This window comes from Oryctolagus cuniculus, chromosome 2 (assembly GCF_051225735.1).
Source record: "Oryctolagus cuniculus isolate XC-2025 breed Fujian yellow rabbit chromosome 2, ASM5122573v1, whole genome shotgun sequence".
Classification (NCBI taxonomy): domain Eukaryota; kingdom Metazoa; phylum Chordata; class Mammalia; order Lagomorpha; family Leporidae; genus Oryctolagus; species Oryctolagus cuniculus.
In genome coordinates, this window is record NC_142868.1 from 68644873 (window position 1) to 68661489 (window position 16617).

At 40.2% G+C, this 16617-nt stretch overlaps 1 protein-coding gene across 6 annotated transcripts in view; it reads left to right on the forward strand.

Annotated features, from left to right (window-relative positions):
• The window catches only part of LOC127485279 (DNA-directed primase/polymerase protein), a 37680-nt gene that overhangs the window by 6407 nt on the left and 14656 nt on the right, over positions 1-16617 (forward strand). For all 6 annotated transcript variants that reach the window (XR_016229055.1, XM_089325756.1, XM_089325755.1 and 3 more), the window contains 2 exons: positions 119-266; positions 12721-13008. Coding sequence is in view for 5 of the 6 variants with exons in the window: in XM_089325756.1 (XP_089181882.1) it covers positions 119-266; positions 12721-13008 (436 nt within the window). In the remaining variant the exon portion in view is untranslated. The remainder of the gene's footprint in view (positions 1-118; positions 267-12720; positions 13009-16617) is intronic.

The following is a 16617-nucleotide window of genomic DNA, read 5'->3' on the forward strand; positions in this document are numbered from 1 at the left end:
CTAGTGAAGCTAATTTTTAATGATTTTGTATTAGTTAAACTTACTGGTACCAAGATACTTGAATTTTGTTCATAGAAAATTTAAAAAAAATTGAAGTATTTACGCTTTGTGTTTTTAGCATGTCTGTAGAGCTCTTCGGGACTTATATAGTGTAAGTTGCTCAGCTGAAGATGTTTTCAACTTGGATTCTAGCACTGATGAAAAATTTAGCCGCCATCTGATATTTCAGCTCCATGACGTGGCATTTAAAGATAACATCCATGTTGGTAAGTGCACTGGTTTTTAAAAATTCATGGAGTTATATTAAAAACTCTTAGTTTCCCTATTCCTCTTGAAATTTTTAACAATACTTGCTAGATTTTATGGTAATTAACCTAAAATGAAATGTGATGTTTCGTGTTTTCAGGATTTACTGATACAGACCTGTCATCCAGGCACATCAGCCTACTCAAGATAGTTGGCATTAGTGGTTCTCATCACAGGTATTTAGGTGGCCATGTATGTCCTGACATGGTCTCTACTGCAGTAGGGTTCATTTTTTGTTTTCTAGGTAATTCTGAGAGGCTTTTCCATTTCAAGCCTTACCTATGATGCTTCATACGTGGATTTTTGACCTTTGTTTTAGCTATGGGGCTTGGGTCCCAGGTCATGTCAAGCAAGGCTTATTACTCTGGCCTCAGAATCAGCCCTAAAGGCATTCCGATCTGGCTGAAAAGCCCATGAGAGTATTTTAGGCATGGAAAGCCAAGACACTCTGGCAAAAAAAAAAAAAAAAAAAAAAAACCCTAAATGAAAGATCTCTGTGAGTGAGATCCCAGTGGAAAGAACAGGTCTTCAAAGAAGGAGGTACCTTTCTCTGAAGGGAGGAGAGAACTTCCACTTTGACTATGACCTTGTCTAAACAAGATAAGAGTTGGAGAACTCAAAAGACTTCCATAGCCTTGGAAACTCATGACTGGAGCATAGGGAGATTACTGATGCCATAAACAGGAGTGTCAATTTGTAAAGTCAACAACAGGAGTCACTGTGCACTTACTCCTCATGTAGGATCTCTGTCCTTAATGTGCTGTACATTGAGACTTAATGCTATAATGAGTACTCAAACAGTATATTTCACTTTGTATTTCTATGGGGGTGCAAACTGTTGAAAGCTTTACTTAATGTATACTAAACTGATCTTCTGTAAAAAAAAAAAAAAAAAAAAAAAAAAGAAGAAATTATCAATTCCCAACTTGACTCTCATTGGGATTAAACATGACAATAGGTCTGATCTGATTTCATCATCATTTAAAAAATCATCTATTATTTTTCACTTTATGTTTCTGTGTGGGAGCAAACTGTTGAAATCTTTACTTAATGTATGCTAAACTGATCTTCTGGATATAAAGAGAATCGAAAATGAATCTTGATGTGAATGGAAGGCGAGAGGGAGTGGGAGAGGGGAGGGTTGTGGGTGGGAGGGACGTTATGGGGGGGAAGCCATTGTAATCCATAAGCTGTACTTTGGAAATTTATATTCATTAAATAAAAGTTAAAAAAAAAGGAAGGCTTATTTATTATTCCAGGCAGAATTTAAGGATTCAGATGAAGTCTAGATATATAATCCTGAAAGTATAACCAGAGTATTTTCCCAGGGCTGGGCATTTATAGATAACAGGTTCAGGTATAAAACCAAGTCAGTCCCACAGAGAAACAAGTAGGCACAATGAAAACGCCAAAAATCAAGGTCTCAATAAAGGCCAAAATCCTGAGTATTTATCAAAGCAGTGATAGGGCAAGTTTTGGGGTTCAAACCAGTGATTGACTTAAGTTCAGGTAACAGATAATGTGTCTCAGAGCTACAAGTGTTTTACAGTCTCACAGCCACATGGGGTAAAGGCATGAACATAGTAGCTAGAGGACTGACATAAACATCAGGAACCTGAAAACTAGTTTAGGATAATGCCAGGTCACAGTGACCTAGTATGCTGTGTACACCGGTCTCCTCATTATCTCTGTTATCTGCCCCCTTGATTGTTCTCTCTCTTTCTCACCCTTAGATCCTAGTAATTGTGGGATCTGTCCTTGTCCCTCTCCCTACTGTTCTCACTTGGATGGTGACCACAATCATTACTTAAATCATCACCTATGTCCTGACTCTCACATCTTTATCTTCAGCCCAAATTGTTCTCATATAGCCAGCTGACTACTAAATGTCCTTACACACACTTCAACTCAGCATGTCCTAGAACAATCTTGGCTCCTCCTTCTGTGTCACTTCTGTGTCCCTGTCCATCTACTTACCCAAGTAGAAATGTTGGTGTCCTCTTATGTGTACCTGCTTCTTGAGTCAGCCAGTGTGAGCTGATGAAGCTCTCAAACCTTTCAAGAGTTATTTGTTACCTTCACAAAGATGTACTGATGTCTTAGTTTGCAAAACGAGGCCTACTGTGCCCTAGCTGGTCTGTCCCTATCTGCCCTTCTTGCTCAGCTCCCACTGTGGCCTGCATTTTCTCTTATCCTTGGACCTTTGCACTGTTCAATTCTGTCTGAAGAGCCATACCTCCTGTTCTCCCGGTCTGTTAAGACTCAGCGTAGATATCAATTCATCGGTTTTTGTCACATCCAAACCCTATGATACAGGTTACTGTTCCGTAGGGTTGTAGAAAGCACCCAGTGCTTATTGTCAGAGCATTTGCTGCTTCTTGTTTTCTTCTTTATTCCACTTAATGTTTCTTTAGGGACGTAACTATTGATTTTTCTTTTCCCTTTGTAATTTTTTAGAGCTACATTATAACTTATATGTCCTAATATATATTTTATTAAAAATTATTTTAAATGTTTTGATTAACAAGTAATACTAGCACATTTTTATGGGATACAGTGCAAAATTTCAAAAGATATGATGCTATAAGCTGATCAAAGCAGGCAGCCAACATACCCACCTCCCTACCTTTCCTCCACATTTACAGCCTACTAGTTCCTCTCCTCCAGTTCTTTATATGGTACACAACATGTTACTGTGGTCTGTAGTTGTCCATCTGTGCTATGAAGCACCTTGTACCCCATATCCAGACTCCTCTATCTCCCACACTTCCCAGTCTCTAGTAATCACTGCTCTAAGTTCTTATTGACTGTCATTTTTAACTTTCATGTATCAAAGAGAACACGTGTTAACTTTCTGTGTGTCACTTCTTTCACTTAATGTAATGACTACCAATTTCAGTTATTTTAACTCTAATGTCAGGATTTCATTCCTTCTGATGGCTGACTAATGTTCCATTGTGTATGTATACCATATTTTCCTTATCCATTATTTATCCATGGACACTTAGGTTTTCTATAGCTTGGCAATTATGAATGATGTTGCAAAGCACATGAGAATGAAGGTATCTCTTTCATATGCTGATGTCATTTCCATTGGATACTTACCCAGAAGCAGGATAGCTGGGTCATATGATTGATCTATTTATTATATTTCCAGATATATTGTATATTACTACATTATAATAATATTGTCCATAATACCATTAATACAGCAGCAGCAATAATAAATACAAGTAGGCATTTAATATTTGCTGAGTTAGTGCCTACTTAGCATGCCTGCATTATCAGAGTATGGAGGGCAGAGTCCTAGCCAGGATATTTCTTTGATCCCTATGTATACTTCCTCATAGGCTGCTCTTTAAATACTAACCATAAGGCTAAAAACTGAGAATCTGTTGCTAGGGAAGAAGGGCAGAGAGAAGTATGCCAGGTCCTTCACAGTCTGCTACAGTGTCTCCTGAAAGCAGATGACATTCATTCTAGACTGTGAATGAATTTCCTTCATATAGTCAAAGGTAAGACAGGCTTTATTAGAATAGCACAAGCAAAGGAATAGAGTTTGGAGTTTGCGGTTAACTTGGGGATCAGTCGACAATCTAATGTAACTAAAGCTAAAGCCATAATCAGGCCTGATAAATGGAATGTCTTCTGAGGCTCTTTCCTCTTAAATCGTGTACTTCCAGAATCAGAGAGGCGGAGAATATGAAGCAGTCAAAAATTTCCCTTCAGTTCCCCTCCCTCTTGATAATATTTCTAGTTGTTATTGTTAGCCTTTTGGGAAAGGGAACAAAGTTAAATGTGAGTGATCAGACTTTGATCTTTGCAAACAAGCTCTTATGCCAATTTACTGTAGTACTGCAGATATCTGTGATTGGTTAGTTCTTTTGAGATAGTCCCTGCCACTGAGATAGACCAAAGAGGGGATGGGGTAATAAGACTGAAGCCTGGAAACAGAAGGCAGAGCTATTGGGGGGGGGGGGGGGGAGGGGACAGTATGTTGGTGTTCACGTCACTGGCTGTCATTGTGCCGTGGACACATTAGCTCCTTGCCAAGGTTCAGAGGCTTAGCCGGCCTCTTCAGTGCTACTGTCAAACATCTGCAACTGTAGACTCACTTCGCTTATTGTCTAGAGTCAAGCAGATATAATTTTAAATTTCCAGGAAAACTAACTTCGTCAATTTATGTTTATATTGCTTTGTTATCCTTTGATGTGTCATTGTTTCCTCTCGGTGTTTACCTTCTCTCTAATTCCAGAAGTAATCATGTCTGTGTATCATTGGATCAAAAGCTTTTGCTTTCATTTTGATGTTTTACAAGAAATTGTACTTATTTCTTTAAGTAGGAAAGTAATTAATCCTGTGATTTTAAGTACTAAAGGCTTCCTGGTAAATGAAGTGACAAATCCAGACTGTGACACTTGCAGAGATTAAAATTAAGTAATTTCTTATAGTATTGCATTTCACCAGTATTGCTACACACAACAGCAGTGTAAAAGCCAAATTGTCACTTGATCTTGTGATATAGGATATATATATATATATATTTATATTTATATTTATATATAGAGAGAGTTTAAAGAATTCCATGTTGCCCTGCCAACTTCTCATGGTAGTGTGGATCACTGTTTTTTTTTTTTGTTTGTTTGTTTGTTTGTTTGTTTTTTTTAAGTAAGCAAGGCAGGCCATTTAATAATATCTGAATAATCATTTTTTGAGGTTTAAATCTTTAGTCTCCTTTTCCCCTGAGAAACCTTTTATTTAATGAATACAAACGTCATACATTTCATAACTACAACTTTAGGAACATAGTGATTCTTCTCATTGTACCTGCTCTCCCACCCTCTACCCCACCCTCTACCTCTTCCCTCTACAATTCCCACTATTATCCTCCCCCCCCCCAAAGAAACCTTTTAAGGAATACAGACTTCATGCATTTTATAAGTACAACTTTAGAAATATAGTGATTCTTCTCACCATACCTGCTCTCTCACCCACTCTCCCACCCCTCCTCCTGCTCCCTCTCCCATTCCCAGTCCCATCCTCCACTAAGATCGATTTGCAGTTAACTTTATACACAGAAGACCAACTCTATAAAAGAGTTCAACAATTTGGCCGGCGCCGCAGCTCAATAGGCTAATCCTCTGCCTGCGGCACCAGCACACCGGGTTCTAGTCCTGGTCGGGGCGCCAGATTCTGTCCCGGTTGCCCCTCTTCCAGTCCAGCTCTCTGCTATGGCCCGGGAGGGCAGTGGAGGATGGCCCAAGTGCTTGGGCCCTGCACCCCATAGGAGACCAGGAGAAGCACCTGGCTCCTGCCTTCGGATCAGCGCGGTGCGCGCGGCAGCCATAGGAGGGTGAACCAACGGCAAAGGAAGATTTTTCTCTCTGTCTTTCTCACTGTCCACTCTGCCTGTCAAAAAAAAAAAATTAAAAGAGTTCAACAATTTGCATGGAAAAAAAAACAAAACTGCTCCTCAACAACTGAGAAAAGGGCTGTTCAAAATCATTGCTTCTTGAAATGTTTCTAAAAAGTGAAATTAAACTTTAAAGAAGCATCTAAAAATGATTTATCTTTTGCAAGCACTTAGACATAATTATAATACAACTCTTTGAGGATAGAGATCCTGCATGGAAAGTTAGTACACAGTGATTCCTGTTATTAACTTAACAATTAACGCTCTTAGGTGTGATGTCAGCGACCACCCAAGGCTCTTGACATGAGCTGCCTAGTCTGTGGAAGCCTTTTGAACCCACAGTCTCTGTCAATCTGTAGCCAAGGCCATAAACAAAGTTCAAGTTCTCTCCTCGCTTCAGAGAAAAATTCCTCCTTCTTTGATGACCACTTCTTTCCACTAGGGTCTCACCTGCCAAGGTCCTTCATATAGGACATTTTTTTGTCACAGTGTCTTGGCTTTCCATGCCTAAAATGCTCTCATGGGCTTTTCAACCAGCCCAGAATGCCTTAAGGGTTGATTCTGAGATCAGAATGCTATTTAAAGGGGTTGTCACTCTGAGTCTTCTGTGTGGGCTGAATCCCATGTTGGAGCCTTCCCTCCTTTTTAATTCTATCTGTAGTTACCAGACCATTAATCCTATCCATACAATCACTGTAACACTTAAGATAGTATTTTTACCACCCAGCTTAAGGGGATTTGGGGTCCCCTGGCAAATTTTTAAACTCTATCCTTAAAAATAAGTCCATAGGAATGTATGCAGAACTATACAGCTTTACAATTACAAACCTCATTCACTTCATAATTACAACTTTAGAAACATGGTGATTCTTCCCACTAATTCCACCTTCACACCCCTTTTTCCTCCTCCCTCTTTTATTCCCACTCTTTTTACTGAGATCTATTTTAAGTTGATTTGATACACATGTTTAACTCTATTTTAAGCAAAGAGTTTAACAAATAGTACAAAAAAACCTTTTTCTCAACAGTCATGACAAGGGCTGTTCAAGTTACTGCTTCTCAAATTGTCAATTTAACTTGTATAGATTGCTTTTTTGGTGCTCTATTATCACAGGTCAGGGAGAATATATGGTATTTGTCCTTTTGGGACTGGCTTATTTCACTAAGTATGATGTGTTCTGGACTCATCCATTTTGTTGTAAATGACCAGATCTCATTTTTTTTATTCCTGCTGTGTAGTATTTCATAGTGTACATATTCCATGGTTTCTTTATCTGGTCTTCAGTTGATGGACATTTGGGTTTATTCCATGTCTTAGCTATTGTGAATTGAGCTACAATAAACATGGAGGTGCAGATAGCGCTCTCATGTACTGATTGCATTTCCCTTAGGTAAGTTCCCAGGAGTCCCACTCTTATTTTTCACTAAGATCTATTTTCAGTTAACTTTACATGCATATAACTAACTCTGTTAAGAGTTCAACAAATAGTGTGAAAAAAACCTGTTCCTCAGCAGTCGAGACAAGGGCTGTTAAAAGTCATTGCTTCCTTTTTTTATTATTTTTTTTATTTTTATTTTTTTGACAGGCAGAGTGGACAGTGAGAGAGAGAGACAGAGAGAAAGGTCTTCCTTTGCCGTTGGTTCACCCTCCAATGGCCACTGCGGCCAGCACGCTGAGGCCAGCGCATCACGCTGATCCGATGGCAGGAGCCAGGTGCTTCTCCTGGTCTCCCATGGGGTGCAGGGCCCAAGGACTTGGACCATCCTCCACTGCAACTCCCTGGCCATAGCAGAGAGCTGGCCTGGAAGAGGGCAACAGGGACAGAATCCGGCGCCCCAACCGGGACTAGAACCCGGTGTGCCGGCGCTGCAAGGCGGAGGATTAGCCTAGTGAGCCGCGGCGCCGGCCAAAGTCATTGCTTCTTAAAATGTCCATTTTACTTCTACAGATTGCCTTATAGGTGCTCTATTAGTTATCACAGGTCAGGGAGAACATATAGTATTTGTCCCTTTGAGATTGGCTTATTTCACTAACAATGATGTTTTGCGGTTTCATCCATTTTGTGGAAAATGGCTAGGTCTTTCTTTTGTGTGTTTTTTGGTTGTTTTTAGCTTTGTGTAGTACTCCATGGTGTACATATCCCAGTCTTCAGTTGATGGAAACTTGGGTTGATTCCATGACTTAGCCATTGTGACTTGAGCTGCAATAAACAAGGGGGTGCAGATAACTTTAACATGCTGATTTAATTTCTTTGGGTAAATGCCCAGGAGTGGGATGGCTGGGTCATATGGCAGGTCTATATTCAGATTTCTGAGGTATCTCCATATGTCTTCCACAGTGGCTGTACCAGTTTACATTCCCACCAGCAGTGGATTAGGGTACCTTTTTCCCTACATCCTTGCCTGCATTTGTTTGCTGATTTCTGTATGAAAGCCATACTAACGGGAGTGGTTTAGATTTGCGTTTCCCTGATGGCTGGTGGTCCTGAGCATTTTTTTCATGTATCTGTTGGTCATTTGGATTTCCTCTTTTGAAAAATGCCTGTTTGAGTCCTTTGCCCATTTCTTAACTGGGTTGTTTGTTTTGTTGTGGAGTTTCTTGATCTCTTTATATATTCTGGTTATTAATCCTTTATCAGTTGTACAGTTTGCAAATAATTCCTCCCATTCTGTCAGTAGCCTCTTCAGTTTGTTGACTGTTTCTTTTGCAGTACAGAAGCTTCTCAATTTGATGTAATCCCATTTGTCAGTTTTGGTTTTGATTGTCTGTGCCTCTGGGGTCTTTTCCAAGAACTCTTTGCCCATGCCAATGTCTTTCCCTAAGGTTCTCTAATTTGATGGTATCAGATCATAGATTTATGTCTTTAATCCATTTTGAGTGGATCTTTGTGTAAGGTGTAAGGTAGGGGCCTTCGTTCATACTTCTGCGTGTGGAGATCTGGTTTTCCCAGCACCATTTGTTGAAGAGACTGTCCTTGCTCCAGGGGTTGATTATAGCTCCCTTGTCAAAGATAAGTTGGTTGTAGATGTGTGGATTGATTTCTGGCATTTCTATTTTGTTCCATTGGTCTATCCATCTGTTTTTGTATCAGTACCAGGCTGTTTTTATTATAACTGTCCTGTATATCTTGAAATATGGTATTGTGATGTCTCTGGCTTTGTTTTTGTTGTATAAGATTGATTTAGCTGTTTGGGGCCTCATGTGTTTCCATATGAATTTCAGCATTTGTTAATGTATCTGAGAAGAATGTCCTTGGTATTTTGATTGGTATTGCATTGAATCTGTAAATTGCTTTCAGTAATATGGACATTTTAATTATTCTTCTAATCCATGAACATGGAAGATTTTTTCAGTTTTTGGTGGCTTCTATTTCTTTAATGTTTTGTAATTCTCATTGAAATTTCTCATAGAAATCTTTGACATCCTTGTTTAAATTTATTACAAGGTATTTGATTTTTTTTTGTGTGTGTGTATGGCTATTGTGAATGGGATTCATCTTAGAAGTACTTTCTTGGAGCTGGTGCTTTGGCATAGCAGGTAAAGCCGCTGCCTGCAGTGCTGGCATCCCATATGGGCACTGGTTTGAGTCCTGGCTGCTTCACTTCCCATCTAGCTCTCTGCTGTGGCCTGGGAATGCAGCAGAAAATGCCCCAAGTCCTTGGACCCCTGCATTTGTGTGGGAGACCCAGAAAAAGCTCCTGGCTTTGGATCGGCGCAGATCCTACCATTGCAGCCAATTGGAGAGTGAACCAGCAGATGGAAGACTGATCTCTCTCTCTCTCTCTCTCTCTGCCTCTCCTCTCACTGTGTAACTCTGACTTTCAAATAATGTTTTGCATGTGGAGATCTGGTTTTCCCAGCACCATTTGTTGAAGATGTTCTTTCTCAGCCATGGTACTGTCTGTGTATATAAAAGCTGTTGATTTTTTCGTGTTGATTTTATATCCTGACGCTTTACCAAACTCTTCTATGAGTTCCAATAGTCTCTTAGTGGCATCTTTTGGATCCCATATATATAGACTCATGCCATCTGCAAATAGGGATAGTTTGACTTCCTCTTTCCCAATTTGTATCCTTTTGATTTCTTTTTCTTGCCTAATGGCTCTGGCTATAATGTCCAGGACTATATTGAATAGTAATGGTGAGAGTGGACATCCCTGTCTGGTTCCGGATCTCTGTGGGATACTTCCAGTTTTTCCCCATTCAATAGGATGCTGGCCATGGGTTTGTCATAAATTGCCTTGATTGTGTTGAAGAATGCTTAGAGTTTTCATCATGAAAGGGTGTTGTATTTTACCAAATGCTTTCTCTGCATCTATTGAGATAATCATATGGGTTTTGTTTTTCAGTTTGTTAATGTGGTATATCACATTGATTAGCAAATGTTGAACCATCCTTGCCTACCAGGGAGGGATAAATCCCACTTGTTATAGGTGAATGATCTTTCTGATGTGTTTTTGGATTCAGTTGGCTAGAATTTTGTTGAAGATTTTTGCATCTGTGTTCATCAGGGAAATTGGTCTGTAGTTCTCTTTGTTGTATCTGTGTAGTTCTTTTGTACAGGTTTAGGAATTAAGGTGATGCTGTCTTCATAGAAGGAATTTGGGAGGATTCCCTCCCTTTCAGTTCTTTTGAATAGCTTGAGAAGAATTGGAGTTAGTTCTTTAATGTCTGGTAGAATTCAGCAGTGAAGGTGTCTGGTCCTGGGCTTTTCTTTTTTGGGAGGGTCTTTATTACTGATTCAATTTCTGTCTGGACTGTTGATCTGTTTGGGTTTTCTGTGTCTTCATGGCTCAATTTAGGTAGGTTGTATGTGTCCAGGAATCTATCCATATCTTCTATGTTTCCCAGTTTGTTGGCATACAGCTTTTTGTAGTAATTCCTGATGATTCTTTTTATTTCTGTGGTGTCTGTTGTTAAATTTTCTCTTTCATCTCTAATTTTATTGATTTTGGTCTTCTCCCCCTTTTTTTTAATTGGGCCAATGGTGTATCAATTTTGTTTGTTTTGGGTCGTTTGATAGTATCCCATAGATGTCCAAGAGTGTTTTTTAGTTTTCTAATTTTTCTTTTTTTGGTCTGACTATAAAATTTCCAGCAATCTGTCTTTAACTTGGATATTCTTTCTTCTGCTTCACCGAGTCTGTTGCTAAGGATTTCCATTGCATTTTCTACTTGTTCTATTGAATTCTTCATTTCCAAGATTTCATTTTGATTTGGTAAATCTTCTATTTATTTACTTACTTACTTACTTAGCAGAGAGGAGGTTTGTTCTGCTCTATTGGCTTATTCTCTTGCTCACCTCCTCTCCTCAAAGGAGACCAGTGCCTGGGTGCTAGCCCTAGTGGGTACAATATGCATCTGCACTGCCACAAGAAGCACACAGCGAATCTGAGCAGTCCTTGATGTGACCATGGATGCCATAGCAATGACCCTCACCAGGGAATCCAGGAGCATGGGGAGCCTCCCACAGTGACTGTGCAAAGTCCCATGCACACCCTGAGCCCTCCCACACAGCCACAGCGTTTCTCACAGTCCGGGCTCACAAGCCTCCCACGGTCAGCCCCTTCAGTTCTCCCAGCCAGTCTCGGGTGTCTCAGCTTGGCTAGTCGCTGGGCGCATGGACATGAACTGGGGTAGCTCTTACATAAGTCCAAATAGTGCCCACCCTCCCTCGGCTTGTTACAGGATGCTGGTGCAGGGTGGTCGGGGAGAGAGGAACATGCCACCTTATTTTCTCTTCTAGTTTGGCAGGTACGCTGTCCCCCACAGGGCTCCAAGCTGGATTCCTGCTAGGCTCTTACCACAGCTTTATCACCAGTGGCTTGGGCTGCTACAGTCTGGTCTCACTGCACTCTCCACAGCTGGTGCTGAAGTTCTCAGCTGCTGGTCCTGAGTTGGGTGTGTCCACATCCTCCATATAGGTCCAAATGTCCCTCTAATTTGCATGTCATTTCTTCTGTGGCTTTCTTCCTAATTCTTCGCTAAGATCACACTCTCTCCACTTTTTTTCTGAACCTCTGTTATTCAGAACTTTCAGGATAAATGTAGTTGGGAAAAGTATATTTTTATACTTTTATATATACCATACTTTTATACTTTTATATATACCATAGGCCATCCCACAACAAATGTGGGGGAGGGATAGCAGTAGCCACAGCCTTTCAGCTGTGGGAGGCACGGTTCTCCTGGCATGCCGTGGCAGGCAAAGGAGAGAGAATGAGTTCCTAAGAAGTTTGCCACCATCTGGATACCAGGAGGGTAAGGCAGAGGTTCTTGCAGTGTTTCTCACCATCGTCTTGGAGCCATTTCCTCATATAAACTGTGTTCTTTATTCATTAATAGCAAAAACAATTCAACTCCGTTCTCATTAATCAAAGTAATGAGGACAGGCGTTTAGCCTAGTGGTTAAGACCCTGCTTGGGAAATACACATCCCATATCAGAGTGCCTCAGCTTGAGTCTGGCTCCACTTTTGATCACAGTTTTCTGCTATTAGCCTGGGAGGCAGCAGGTGATGGTTCAAATAGTGGTCCCTGCCATGCTCCTGTGAGATATACGTTGAGTTCCTAGCTCCTGACTTTGATTTGGCCCAGCCGGTCTGTTGTGGGCATTTGGGGAGTGAACCAGTGGAAGGGAATTCTGTTTGTCTCTATGGCTCTCTGCCTCTCAAAATAGAAACTCTAAAAAGAAGTTCTTTAAAAAATGGTGCTTTTTTGATGACATGTTAGGGTTAGATCTATGCTAGCAACATTGATACACCGCAAATTAACTTTCTCTTCTAAAATGGTTTGTTTCCAAATTGCAACAAGCTTCCTGCCAATGGAAATTTAAAAAGTAAAAGATTGCATAGCTTGAAGGAAGAGAGATGTGTTATAGTTTCTACCAAAACAATTTTAAAAGCAGAAATCAAAGGAAACGCCTTTCATGTGCAGATTTGAATCTGAATCTTGAATTCCAGTTCACATGAAAGAATTAATCATAACACCTTTTTTTCCTTAGGTAATTTTGTGAGAACAATTTTGCAGCCTGCTCTTCAGTTGATTGCCAGTGAAGATGACGATAGCATTTCAGAGACAGTGGACCAGGGATTTTCCCACTTTTCTGAAGCACCAACAAAACAAGGGGCTTCGTGTAACAAAATGTCCCCAGATAAGGACACAGGAGAGAGCTGGACATTGAATTCAGAGAAGCTGAGGCAGCTGGGATCAGCGAAGCAAAGCGATCCTGATCTTTCATTTTTAGTTGTGAAGAATAATGTGGGAGAAAAGCATCTTTTTGTAGATCTAGGTAAGTAACATTGACAGTTGTTTCTTTCTGACTGTCCTGATGTCCTCTTGTGAGACACCTGTCCATGCTCACTGTCACTGTGCACAGGGTTCTCATTACCATCTCATTATCATCGCGCTCCCCAGCGACAGTGCAGGTCAGGAACAGAATGTGATCAGCCCGCTTAGGCTTGGGGAATCCACAAGGCTTCAGTTCAGAGATCTTGGGGCGATCCCTGTGGAACAGAAGCCCCAGCCTGGCCTGGGCTCTGAACGAGAGTGCCTGTGGCATGCTCTGCTCCAAGTGTCCAGGGAGTTCTGTGAGGGAATGGGGAGACCTGCACCCTCCAGCATGCCAAGAGTTTAAAGCAGATTCAGTCAACTTGAGAAACAATATAAAAATGGTACTCACATCACAAAGCAAGGCTGAGCTTGCTCTTCCCTGAAGAGCTTTGTGGTAGAGGCAGGGCAGGCTTTTGATCCTGGCCGGGAGCCTCGAGTTAGCCTTCTTTCACAGACTGGTGACTTCTGCACCCAACCGTGCTCAGTTTGGGTCTCTGAACCTGAGTGTGTAGAAGGCTCTAGTGTGGCAAGACTTAAGCCTGATGTAATATACAACCTAATGAAGTTCTAACTTGTGATTTGGAAAGCTGTAAGAGCATTTTTGCCATTGAGCACTTCAGAGAGCTGCAGTGCACACAGGTTGAGGGCAAGTGGGCTTTAATTTGGGGCAATGTTTTCGGGCTGACAGTGGTACCAAGGTTAGAGAATTGTTCCTGATTATCTTTCCAGTGCCCCTGAATCAAGTGCCAGAATTTGGAAATCTAAGTCGGGTAAGTGCAGTGTGTCAGTTTTGGTAGGCCTAGGATCAAGCAAAGATAATGCATAACAGTAAGAGCAACATTATCCAATAAATATGCTGTGCCTCTAACCCAGTGTTGAAGTCCCTAAACAGAATACCCCAGTTCATGACCGTTCTATCCTTGAAGTCACATTACTGGGAAATAATAGGAATTAGGAAGAAATAACAGGAAAACAGTCAGGAAATTTCTCTGGTATTCTTGAATGACAGATTTTAACAATATATATTTACATATTAAAAGAGGATGAGGAAGTATTTTACTTGAACTATCCTTTGAAAGTTTCAGAGATTTAATAGTACATGCAGATTTTTGTTGTTTAAATTTTATCTTATTGTAGTTCTATAGTATGTCTTGAAATCAGGAATTGTGATACCTCCAGCTTTGTTCTTTTTAAAAAAAGATTTATTTATTTGAGAGGCAGAGTTATAGACAGAGAGGTCTTCCATCCACTAATTCACTCCTCAGATGGTTGCAACGGTCAGAGGAGAGCCAATCTGAAGCCAGGAGCCAGGAGCTTCCTCTGGGTCTTGTTCTTTAAGACTTCCTATTACTAATTGAATTTCATTGCTGCTGTTGGTCTGTTCAGGTTTTCTATGTCTGCATGGCGCAATTTGAGTAGTTGTGTTGTCCAGAAATTTATTCATTTATTCTAGATTTTCTAATTTTTTTTATTGTATAGTTTCAAATAGTTCCTACTCTGGTATGAGTTATAATGTGTCTTTTACCTCTGGATTTATTTTAGTCTTCTCTCATTTTCTGGTTACTCTTGTTAAATGTTTTTGGATTTTTGTTCATCTCTTCAAAAATCCAAATTATCATTGATCTTTTGTATTTTTATTTTCTTGGATTTACTTCTTTGACTTTTGTAATTTTGTCCTATTAACTTTGGAATTGCTTTTTTTTTCAGTTACCTATGATACATCATTAGGGGTGTTTTGATTTTTTTTTTATGTAACTGCTTATTGCTGTACACTTCTTAGTACTGCTTTTGCTTCATGCCATACATTTTGTTGTATCCTATAGATTTGTTGTGTTTCTATTTTTGTTTCAAGGAATTTTAATATTTCCCTTTTGATTGCTTTGATTCACTCCCCAAATGACTGCAATGGGCAGAGCTGAGCCTATCTGAAGTCAGGAGCCAGGAGCTTCCTCTGGGTCTCACACGTGGATGCAGGGGCCCAAGGACTTGATCCATCCTCTGCTGCTTTCCCAGGTGCATTAGCAGGGAGCTAGATAGGAAGTGGAGCAGCTGGGACTCGAACTGGCGTCCATATGGGATGCCAATGCTGCAGGACAGGGCTTTAACCCATTGCACCACAGCACTGGCCTGCCCCATATATTTTTATAATTCCTAAAGTTAATTTTGCTGTTCATTTCTAGTTTTTATTCCATTGTGGTCAGAAAAGACAAATGTTATGATTTTGATTATTTTTTTTCTTGAGACTTGTTTTGTGGCATAGTGTATGGTTTATTCTTGAGATCTTAATATGTTGATGAAAGGAATGTGTACTCTACAGCTGTTGGATGAAATGTTTTATAAATGTCATTAGGTTCACTTAGTTTATTGTACAGTTTAATTATTCTGAAAGGCAGGAAGAGACAAAGAGAGCGCTCTCCTATCTTCTAATTCATTTCCTAAGTGCCCACAGTAGCTGAGCTGGGCCAGGTCCAAGCTGGGATCCAGGAAGCTAATCTGGTCTCTTATTTGGGTACAGGGATCCAACTACTTGAGCCATCACCTGTTGCCTCCCAAGGTACGCAATATCAGGAAGCTGGAGTCAGGGGTGTATGTAGTACTCAGCCCCAGGCACTCTGCTATAGGATGCTGGTGTCCCAAGAATGTCTTAACTATTGCACCAAATGCTTGCCCCTGTGATATAGTTTAACTATGATATTTCTTTGCTGATTTTTCTTTTGGTCTGGATGATCTTTCTACTGATGGAAACGGTGTTTATGTCCCTCACTATTGTTGTGTTTGGGCTTATCTCTCCCTTTATATCTGATGTTTGCTTTATGAAATTTGGCACTGTAGCCTTGCAAAAACACTTAAAGTCATCTTTTTGATGAATTGATCCTTTGATCATTATATAATGACTTTCTTTGTCTCTTTACAGTTTTTGTCTTAAAGTCATATTGTCTGATGAGTACAGTTATTCCTGCTCATTTCTGGTTCCATTTGCAGGGGATATCTTTTTCCATCCTTTCACTTTCAGCCGGTGTCTTTCTTTATTGGGGATTTAAGTTTCTTGTAGGCAGTATATCACTGAACTTTTTTTGTATTTTTTTTTTAAGATTTTATCTATTTATTTGAGAGACAGTTACAGTCAGAGAGAGGGAGAGACAAAGAGAAAGATCTTCCATCTGTTGGTTCACTCTCCAAATGGCTGCAATGACCAGAGCTCGGCCGATATGAAGCCAGATGCCTGGAGCTTCTTTCGGGTCCAAGTGCTTGGGCCATCTTCTAATTTTCCAGGCCCTACCAGAGAGCTGGATCGGAAGAGAAGCATCTGGGACACAAACTAGTGCCCCTGTGGGATGCTGGTGCTGAAGGCAGAGGCGTAGCCTACTGTGCCACAGTACTGGCCCTTGGACTTTTTTTTTTTAACCCATTCAGCCATGTGTATCTTTTATTTAGAGAAGTTCATTTAAATTTATTTTTTGGTAAGTTATGAATTAGTCCTTTTTTAAAAATTTCTTTTTATTTTGAATATTCTTTGTTTTTTTTTCTAGTATTTTTAAACTTTTATACAGTTTTTATGGTGATAATT